The sequence below is a fragment of the Anthonomus grandis genome, chromosome 5, assembly GCF_022605725.1.
Source record: "Anthonomus grandis grandis chromosome 5, icAntGran1.3, whole genome shotgun sequence".
Classification (NCBI taxonomy): domain Eukaryota; kingdom Metazoa; phylum Arthropoda; class Insecta; order Coleoptera; family Curculionidae; genus Anthonomus; species Anthonomus grandis.
The window spans coordinates 31,267,441-31,278,476 of NC_065550.1; the positions used below are offsets into that span (position 1 = coordinate 31,267,441).

Consider the following 11,036-nt stretch of genomic DNA (forward strand, 5'->3'; position numbering starts at 1 on the left):
GGCATTTTTATAAGGTTTTCACTCATAGTTCAGTGCAGTTCTCACTGAACAATTTCATATATAATTTGCCTTACTATGAAATGTACAGCAAATGATATCTTTAAAGAATAAAGCTTTAAATAAATTTAAACAAACAAAACTTAAGGGTGATTAGGAATATTATAAGCAACATACAAAATCACTTGAGTACAGTTATTAAATCAGAAAAGCAATAACAAATAGCTGTGGAAAAAGCTAAATAATCTATTATGTAATTAAAATAACTGACAATTGCCATATTTAGTGAGTTTTTATTCAATTTACTTTCTATTCGTGATAATTCGAACAGCATTTTAGAATTTTTTTTGAGGTTTTCACTCATAGTTAGTGCAATTCTTAGTGAACAATTTCATATATGAAGATTTCTTGTATCTGAAGAACTTTCTGAGTCATACTCAGATTTATGAGACATGGACCTAAAATCAAAATTGTAAGAATAAAATATTGCATGATTAAAGAAATATATTTTTATAAAAACTTATCTTCTATCCATAATAATTATAAATTATAAAGTCCATTTTTGGCCTCAAAAACGGACGTCGAAAACGACTTTTTCAGGATTTTCAAAGTGCTCTCATTCCCTTAGTTCTGCTCGGATCCTATTATAACCCGGTGTTTTCCTAATCTAGGTGATCTAAATAAGACGCTGGTATATTTAGTTTGATTTCGAAAAAAATCAATTTTTGGTGAAAAAATTCGATACCCGAAAAATGAAAAAACCCAAACTTTGAAGGTTGATATCCCGGCTTCTATGGGAGCTATCGGGAAAATTCCAACGGTTTTTGTCTTAGTTTTGTCATTCTGAATCAAACGAGACCATCCGCAAGGTCGTAGCTTTTACGATAGCCGAGATATGGCATTTTTGATGCCCATTTTTGGCCTCAAAAACCGACGTCGAAAACGACTTTTTCAGGATTTTCAAAGTGCTCTCATTCCCTAAGTTCTGCTCGGATCCTGTTATAACCCTGGTATACTTAGTTTGATTTCGAAAAAAATCAATTTTTGGTGAAAAAATTTGATACGGGGGGGTATACCCGAAAAATGAAAAAACCCAAACTTTGAAGGTCGATATCTCCGCTTCTATGGGAGCTATCGGGAAAATTCCAACGGTTTTGTCTTAGTTTCGTCATTCTGAATCCAACGAGACCATTGGCAAGGTCGTAGCTTTTACGATAGCCGAGATATGGCATTTTTGATGCCCATTTTTGGCCTCAAAAACGGACGTCGAAAACGACTTTTTCAGGATTTTCAAAGTGCTCTCATTCCCTTAGTTCTGCTCGGATCCTGTTATAACCCGGTGTTTTCGTAATGTAGGTGATCCAAATAAGACGCTGGTATACTTAGTTTGATTTCGAAAAAAATCAATTTTTGGTGAAAAAATTTGATACGGGGGGGTATACCCGAAAAATGAAAAAACCCAAACTTTGAAGGTCGATATCTCCGCTTCTATGGGAGCTATCGGGAAAATTCCAACGGTTTTGTCTTAGTTTTGTCATTCTGAATCAAACGAGACCATCCGCAAGGTCGTAGCTTTTACGATAGCCGAGATATGGCATTTTTGATGCCCATTTTTGGCCTCAAAAACCGACGTCGAAAACGACTTTTTCAGGATTTTCAAAGTGCTCTCATTCCCTAAGTTCTGCTCGGATCCTGTTATAACCCTGGTATACTTAGTTTGATTTCGAAAAAAATCAATTTTTGGTGAAAAAATTTGATACGGGGGGGTATACCCGAAAAATGAAAAAACCCAAACTTTGAAGGTCGATATCTCGGCTTCTATGGGAGCTATCGGGAAAATTCCAACGGTTTTGTCTTAGTTTCGTCATTCTGAATCCAACGAGACCATTGGCAAGGTCGTAGCTTTTACGATAGCCGAGATATGGCATTTTTGATGCCCATTTTTGGCCTCAAAAACGGACGTCGAAAACGACTTTTTCAGGATTTTCAAAGTGCTCTCATTCCCTTAGTTCTGCTCGGATCCTGTTATAACCCGGTGTTTTCGTAATGTAGGTGATCCAAATAAGACGCTGGTATACTTAGTTTGATTTCGAAAAAAATCAATTTTTGGTGAAAAAATTTGATACGGGGGGGTATACCCGAAAAATGAAAAAACCCAAACTTTGAAGGTCGATATCCCGGCTTCTATGGGAGCTTTCGGGAAAATTCCAACGATTTTGTCTTAGTTTCGTCATTCTGAATCCAACGAGACCATTGGCAAGGTCGTAGCTCTTACGATAGCCGAGATATGGCATTTTTGATGCCCATTTTTGGCCTCAAAAACGGACGTCGAAAACGACTTTTTCAGGATTTTCAAAGTGCTCTCATTCCCTTAGTTCTGCTCGGATCCTGTTATAACCCGGTGTTTTCGTAATGTAGGTGATCCAAATAAGACGCTGGTATACTTAGTTTGATTTCGAAAAAAGTCAATTTTTGGTGAAAAAATTTGATACGGGGGGGTATACCCGAAAAATGAAAAAACCCAAACTTTGAAGGTCGATATCTCGGCTTCTATGGGAGCTATCGGGAAAATTCCAACGGTTTTGTCTTAGTTTCGTCATTCTTAACCCAACGAGACCATTGGCAAGGTCGTAGCTCTTACGATAGCCGAGATATGGCATTTTTGATGCCCATTTTTGGCCTCAAAAACGGACGTCGAAAACGACTTTTTCTCAGTTATTCTTAGAATTATGAGACCTGGACCTAAAATCGGAATTGGAAGAATAAAATATTTCATGATTAAAAGAAATATTTTTATAAAAAATCATCTTCCACTGCTAATAATGTGAAAACTATTTTAGACTTTTTTATGAGGTTTTCATTCGTAGTTAGTGCAATTCTCACTTAACAATTTCATATATGAAGATTTCTTGTATCTCAAAAACTTTCTGAGTTATATTCAAATTTAGAAAACACGAACTTAAGGGAGAAACATAAAAAACCTCTTAACAAACTTTTTTTGTGTCTTTTAAAAACGTTTATTTATTTATCAATTTAAATCGTATAATAAAGCTTTTGTAATTTTAAATTAATTAATATAGCCTTCTGGAGGATGACCTAATACAGCCAAATTTTCTTTTTAATTTTTTCTAGGTTAAGTAAACAAGAAACCCTAAATACGCTCCTGAGCTACTGCGACTGTGATAACGAGGAGCTGATCAGTGCTGTGATAAGTTGTATTAGTACGTTCCTCACCGAAGTCGATTATAGCCTACTAAAGTACGTTTACATTAAACAAATTGCTTTTTTCTTTTAACCACTTTATTTCTAGATATGACAAACTGCTGACGGTTTTATCGAATTCCGCATCTCCGGCGGCCGCGCTACATCGTCGCCTGACCGTTTGCGATTTCCTTTGTAAAAATTATTCCCTGTATTGTAATGAGGAACCGGTGTTAAAAGGTACTTAGAAAAAGCTTGTTTAAGGTTTGAAAAGTTGATTTTTCATGTTCTTAGGTGACGATTTGTGTAAAGTCCTTAATATAGTAATGGTGCTGCTCGAGGATGAAGATTTGCTAGTCCGGAACGCGATGAGTAACTTCGAAAACGCCTTGAAAGTGCGGATAAGGATTAATAATTCTTTAAATCAAACCATGTAAGTCATTTACGTGAATTAAAAAATAGATATTTAACTAGTGTTATATGTTAATGTTTGTATTGCATACAGATTGAATTTTTTTTAAGTCATACTATAGCTTTCGGTTTTAAAATTACCATTTTTTGACCACAACATCTGCATCTGTAATTTATTTTACAGTTATTGTACATACATCGGATACCATCACTAAGCCAGAAATTCTGGCAAGCCAATCTCTGATAATATCAGATTTACTTTAAGTACGGTAGTTGTAGGCGGATTTTAATAATTTTACTCTTATAGACCGGGGGATCGATGGCCAGTTGTACCGGAAAAGGCGAAAGAAGACCTGATCCATCTGATAACCGTTTTATTGCCCCAAGAGAAGGCCGTTTGTATGATATTTAGTTGGGCGTGTCGGTACTTTCCTGATCCTTGCAGCAATGAATCTCAGGAGGTAAAGAAAGTCAAAATATGCTTTATTTGTTTAAACAAAAGTATTATTTGGTATTAAAAACTAAAAAAATAAAATCAAATAGCTAATCAATAGTACTAGATGACAATTGAGAAATTCTAGTCGGAGGTTTACATGCATTGTCAAGTTAAGAGACAAAGAGAAGATTGTTAAGTTACGAACTTCTTCCACTAAAACTTAAATCACTATAATTTTTTGGAAAATTCAAAATGCTGTTCATAAATTGATGAAAAAAGTGATATTTTCGTAAATAAAATAATAGAGGAATGGAAGAATAGAGAAAAACCGCATATGCTCTTACAAGTTGCAAGGAATACCTTGATTAGGCAAAAGCAAGTTACCTTAAAACTGCTTTTGAATCCTAAAACGAATATAAAAGTAATTGTAGTGATTGAAAAATATTAAAGCTAACCTTCGTTAATATGCTCCAGGCATTTATGATCACATAATTAACACTATAAAACGCATTTTTTCTTTTTAAGATATTCGAGCGTGGTGGAGCGAACCAGTACGCCGAAAACACCCCGTTGATCGACATCTGTTCCCGGGTCCTGATCAAAATGTTATGGGCATTGCCGGAGGGTCTGTCTTATGACGACCGGTCGATTTTCCCCGAGGAACAGACCCAGATCGTCACGACGATTTTACTAAATTCACTGACGAAATACGACTCGCCGATGATGGGGTCGAAAACGAAAATGTCTGTGATATGCGGCCTCAAGTCGATTTATAAGTTTTTGGAAAATAGCGAGGTGAGATGAATGTAGTGAAATGAAGTTGATGATACTGGATATTAGGAGACTGACCTCCACACTTCCCAAATGAGGTGACGTACGCAAAATTTAACCTTTGTTTTGAATATTGGTTAAAAATCAATTTCATGGAAATAAATGTTTAAGCATATTTTGAATTATTTATACATTGGTTATTTATTTTGGTTATTTATCTTGGAATTATTTTTACATTAATAACTATTTTTTTCCTGTTAATTTAGTTTCTTTTTACTGCCAAATATTGCACTTTGTTAAAATAATTTCTCGTAACTGTGACAGTTCAGTAGCTTGCGCGCAAAACTTAACACAAAGTCCACAATTTTCTGAAATTGAGTTAGGACTAGAATCTGCTATATAGGCACACAAAAATCCATTAATATATGAGTATTTCAGCAAAACTTGACAAGTCCCTTGTAATTTGGGCTGTAAATTTATTATTTTGTTTCAAAATTAAACAAATCCCATAATATTCAAACAATCGCAAATATCGATTGATTTAAAGCAACACCCAACAAGTCCAACACAAACTTAAATTAGGCTATATTTTATAAAAATACAAAATGAACAAGTCACAAATTACGATCATATTTCAATTGCTCACGATTTTAAGGTTGTTTAACGTAAGTAATCCTAAAAATTCAATATCATTTTGTTTTGATATACAACAGGTGCAGTGCTTACCAAAAACTCCAGTAAACAACATTTTTGACAAAAACATACGGATAGTAAATTGTCCACATTTTTAAAACAAATACTTGAAGTTCGAAACAAAATTTAATGAAGAGAGGATAAATCTGTACAAATTCAGTTGCCTGAAATGCTTTTATATAAAAAAATAAATCCAAAAAAAATTAGCCAAGGTTAGAACTCTTTAGTTTATTTCGTACACACTTTAGAGAAAATTGGGGAGAAGATTTGGACTTGATTCAAGAATTTACTGGAAAAGACCCAGTTACATAAAAAATCTTGATTTTGATGGATGACAGAAAAAAATCTTATTTTTTAATGAAATCATTGTAGGCATAATAGAAATATTATTAACTGTAATGTATGAAAAAAATTTAGTGCTTCTTATTATGAACTACTGCAACATTAGCTATATTCCGTGCTTGAATAAAAACACTATGTATCATTTGCAGAAGCTTCAAAATCAGTGCTGTAGAACTTAAGAAAATATGAGAGTCAAAAATGCATTGATTGCTTGGTACCTCCTCCCCAGCTTATTTTCGTGAAAAATTAAGTTTTCGAAGATTTATCTTGAAGATTAATCTGAGATTTTTAAATAAATTATCGTCAATTATATTTCAGACTTGTTTTCTTTTTAACGCCGTTTCAATGTACATATAATAAATTCGGAATTCGCTTAAGTGCAGTCGGAATAAAGTCTATTGCTGGTTTTAAGATAAAATCAAAATAGCACTTCCTCACGTCACGGAAAGGGGAAATATGTGTATAATCTGTTTTGTTCGTCATTGCTGGTTTTCCTAGATAGATAATATGAAAACTCACGGTTTTCATATTTATTTGTTTTTATGTTTATCATATCTATTTGTTTTCATAAATGCTATCTATGTAGATTGGTATATTTTTTTTGTTATTGTAATCGTAGTTTAAGTTGATGTACAGGGTCGTTCCTTATATTTGGACAAAGCCTAGTTCGGTTATTTTACAGGATGGAGAAAAACTCTAAAACATGTAGGGTTTACCTGAGATTGCCAGGAAATACAGGGTTATCGCAGAGTTAATAAAAAATATACACCTTGTATATTTGTATATTAAATGAGTAATTTTTGTCTTCTTATTTAAAAAATATATATGCTATTATTTGGTTTACCTTTTTTGAAATATTTATATTTTTTAGAAAAAAAAATAATTGTAAAACGCTTTTTTCTAAAAATTCAAAAATGTTGAATGAGACCGCCAGTATTTACAATATATTTCTATAATCTTTGTATAATTTCAACAGATCAATGAAAATAATCTCAGGGTGTTCTTCATTTAAGTAGTTTATACTTGCATTCCCTTAAATCCTTCAAATTTTCACTTCTTTCTTTATAAACTTAACTTTTAGATATCCCAATAGAAAACTGTCTAATGGAGTCAGATCAGGGCTATTTGGTGGCCAGTTAATGGACCCATGAGTTCTAATCCACTCATTAATACGATTATTAAAAAAAAATTCTTCTCGGGACGTTTTTCTGGTGTGGTAAACACGGTTTCGTCATTCCACGGCATCTTATTAAATATATCGTTATCTCAGTTTTTCATAACTAACATATCACTGCAATAAGCTAGTCTTCTTATTTCATTTCGTCGTTAATTTTTTTAAATGCATCAATCTACGGTTGATACTTTTTCTTCTTCCATATAACCCATATTCAAATGATCGGTTCTTTTGAAATCAGAAGAAAAAAGGTCCCTCATTTAATACGCAAATATACAAGGTGTTCCATTAAAAAAATATATTTAACACATTGCGTGCCATGTCACTCACATAATTATGGGAGACAGTGATATTTCTTAGGGGGCCCGTCATACATATATGGGAGACGCGAAATGTTTCAGATCAGGCCGTGTCTCCCTCATATGTGTGACGCTAAATGTATTTTAAACGGCGTTTTCAAACCGTGGCCCCCTAGGAAACATTATGGTATACTTGGTTTTAGGTAGCTTTGTATAAGTAATATATAATTATTAATAATATTTATTTATTATTAATATTATTTATTTTATAATTTTATAATTATAATATTATTTATTTATTATTAATATTTAAAAAAAAAAGTAATGAAAAACTGTTCTACAGAGAGATAAAAAATATTTTTACTTATGTTTGTAATTAAAACAGTCTAAACATAACTGGGGTGATCCTGGACATATGGCACAGTAGGTATATACTCCTTTGGCCTTCTTTTTTGCCTCCTACCTTCCGGCCTCTTTGCATAGTTTGGCATAAAACAAGCTACATTTTCTTCTTATTTTTTTTCCATTTGCATCAGTTCTTTTCTGTAGCTGACGGCTTTTACTAAATGATTTTTGTTTTTTGGACGTTTCTTTATCTGTTCCTTCAATATTGTTTAGACCGGCGACCAGAAGCTCTCGGAATTTTCTTATATCTATCGTACTTTTTGCAACATGTTTATATACCACCCAAGCATTTACCACAGAAATACCCAGCAATATCTCTAGTCCTAACTTTCTGTACCATTTAATTCCTTTGCGAAGAGTACAAACGTAGGATGCCATTTGGTCAGATAAATCTATGCCACCTTTTCCTTTATTATATGTCATCACTCCTATAGGTTTTTCGGTAGCTGCTCGTGATTTCTTTTTCCTTTTGCGACTTTGAGTAATGGGTACTTCAATTGCGGTGGTATCTTTGCTAGTGGAAGGTTCATGCTTTCTTTTTTTGCCGGCAATTGTTGATGAATGCACAGCTAACTGATGGGGTGTGTCAGAAGCAGGATCGGTATCAGAGCCCGTAGCAGTATCAGTAGGTACTAAAAATGTGGTGTCGTCTTGGCTGGTTGATGGTTCGTTTCGGTCCATGTGGATCTTTTGTTTGGATTTCTTCTTTCGATTTACGGGTAACATTATTGGTGCATGTTTTGTACTTAGCAATCTCACATCGCGCGTATCTTTCCATAGCAAGACAACAATACCATCTGGATCTTCAAGTGATTTAACCTCGCCCCTTTTTAGATTGGCTTTGGCAACTTCTTTGGGTATATCTTTTCGGGGTTTTCTAAAAGTGCCAACAACATGGGTTTTTTCATTTAGTAAGGTCTTCGCCAAAGTATCACTTGTATAAAAGTTGTCGATGTATAATGTCCGTCCTTGGTGAAGGAGATCTTTAGCCAACAAAAGACATACATTCTGTGCTAATCCTGTTTCTCGAACACCAGATGCTGACTTTCCTGAATACATTTTTAGAGGCCAGGTAAATCCATCTGTAGAACACAACTTGAAGAGTTTTATGCCATAACGATGTGCCTTGTTAGGTATGTACTGCCTAAAAATTAAACGGCCTCTCCACGGAACAAGAGTTTCATCGACCACTATATCTTCCCCCGGACAATACAGTTCTTGATATTTTCTTTGCATAATATCGACTAATGCCTGAATTTTACCAAGACGATCTCCTACAACAATTTCGTTATTATCTTTGAAATGCAACATGGATAGCAGAAGTTGATATCTATTTCGTGACATGACTGAAGATGCAATTTCATTTTTATATATCCCCTTTTTTGCCCAGTAATCTTGTAAACTGCTAATTCTAACAAGACCCATCCATAAAGTTAAGCCCAGAAATTTTTTGATATCTTTTTCGTCTGTATCTGTCCATTTATTTATACGGGAGTATTTTGTCTTTTTCTTTGTCGCAATACATTGCCCTGCAAATTTATTGGTCTCTTTAACTATCAAATTCAAAACAGCATGGTCTATAATGTGTAAATATACGTCCAGGGGACTGACATCTCCGATCTCCTTTTGTAGACCATGGGGTCCAGTAAATTCAAAATTCTTACATCTTCCTTCATATTCTGTCCATATAACGTCACTTGGTCTTTGGTTGGTTTCTTCTCCTTCCTCTTCTTTCTCTTCTTCCTCTTCTTCTCGGACTAAATTGTCGACAAGTAGGCCAACGTCCTCTCTATCTGAAGAATCTTCTTCATCAGATGATGATCCAGCATCTGGATCGCAGTCAATCCAAGAAGGATCCTCAAGTGAATCATCTGAATCTTCACAGAACGATTCGCTATCACTCGAATTTTCCAAATAATGCCGAAGTTGTTCTTCGCTCAAGGCTTTATTTTTTCGACTCATCTTGATTCACACTAAACTGCAACCATAAAGAACCTTGAGTTTCCATTTCAAACATTGTCAAAGAGGATCCAAATCCAGGATTTGAATCCAACTTTATCCAAGAATGTCTCCTCTAAATGGGAGACGTGGCCCCGTATGTAAAAGTTACACTAAATTTTCGTAGGGGGCCACGTCTTCCATATATGGGTGACGATCAAAAATTCCTTTCTATGAGAAAACAATGAAAAAAACATCAAAAAACTATTAATTACCAATGTTTTATCTAATAAAATAATGGAAATTTATCCAAATAAAATATTGGCCCTTTGGTGAACAATATGAAATTTACCATGGCACGCAATGTGTTAAGGTAATTTTTATATTTTTTCCATAATAATTGAGCTAGGCTCTGTCTAAATAGAAAGAGCAACTCTGTACATTTTGATAAAATAAACACATTATTTATTTACTTATTGGATAACTCAAAAGATCTATTATAGTACGTTGTCGATCAGAGTAAACTTTTTTGAGAAATTAACGGTTTTAAAATGCAAATTTGAAATTTTATGCCCTGAATATTTTACAAGTTACATATAGTTTGCGATAGATTTTTACTGTTCTATGCCTGCGACACTTACTGTTTGTTGCTTTTTTACAGATTAGTCCTAATTTTTGTACAAACTTCCGCACCTACCTGAACGACACGATCCTAAACTACTTGACGAACCACCTGGAACACGGCGACCTGTTCTGCGTGAAAAAAATCATCAGAAAACTCTACGATCCGGTTTTCCGGTTGCGCAGATGAAAATTCACCACCGTCTAAGGAACCACCGAGTTGTACCGGTTTACTGTACAATTTTGTGATCTCGAGGCGGTTTAGTCAAAAAATAAATTAACAAAAATAATCTCGAAACGAATTCAATCAATATTGTTTTATTTTTAAGGTTCAAATTTTGTTTTTTATTTTTTAGATGTTTTATATTTAAATTTTTTCTATACTATGACGCCCCAATTTTATAGCGAATTGTTACTTTATTCATATGTATAATTTTTCTAAGTTGGAATTTTTTATGTACAACCAACTGCAAGTTATTGTGGACAAATTATTATTGTTTATTCAATAAATTACGATTTTTATGATTATGATCGGATCTTTTAATTTTCTACTTTAAAAAAATAATGAGTTTGCCATTTTTGCCCAGGAGTATAAGTTGATATACACGTTTGGCGAGTTGAATCTTAAGCTCCCTACACACACACAGTTTGACTCGAAGGCCGGTCCGCGAGTCTCTGTGCAGGTAAATTTTTGTGTCTGTGGGCGAAAACTGATGGAGCGTTCAGTCCCTGGCGCGGCTCGACAGAT

General features: G+C 34.1%; 1 protein-coding gene across 2 annotated transcripts in view; it reads left to right on the forward strand.

Annotated features, from left to right (window-relative positions):
- LOC126736248 (uncharacterized) overlaps positions 1-10,819 on the forward strand; it is a 44,219-nt gene extending 33,400 nt beyond the window's left edge. For both annotated transcript variants that reach the window (XM_050440513.1, XM_050440514.1), the window contains exons 19-24: positions 3,130-3,255; positions 3,308-3,438; positions 3,493-3,631; positions 3,917-4,070; positions 4,571-4,840; positions 10,329-10,819. In XM_050440513.1, coding sequence (XP_050296470.1) covers positions 3,130-3,255; positions 3,308-3,438; positions 3,493-3,631; positions 3,917-4,070; positions 4,571-4,840; positions 10,329-10,478 — 970 coding nt within the window. In that variant the 3' untranslated portion in view covers positions 10,479-10,819. The remainder of the gene's footprint in view (positions 1-3,129; positions 3,256-3,307; positions 3,439-3,492; positions 3,632-3,916; positions 4,071-4,570; positions 4,841-10,328) is intronic.
- The last annotated feature ends 217 nt before the right edge of the window (positions 10,820-11,036 follow it).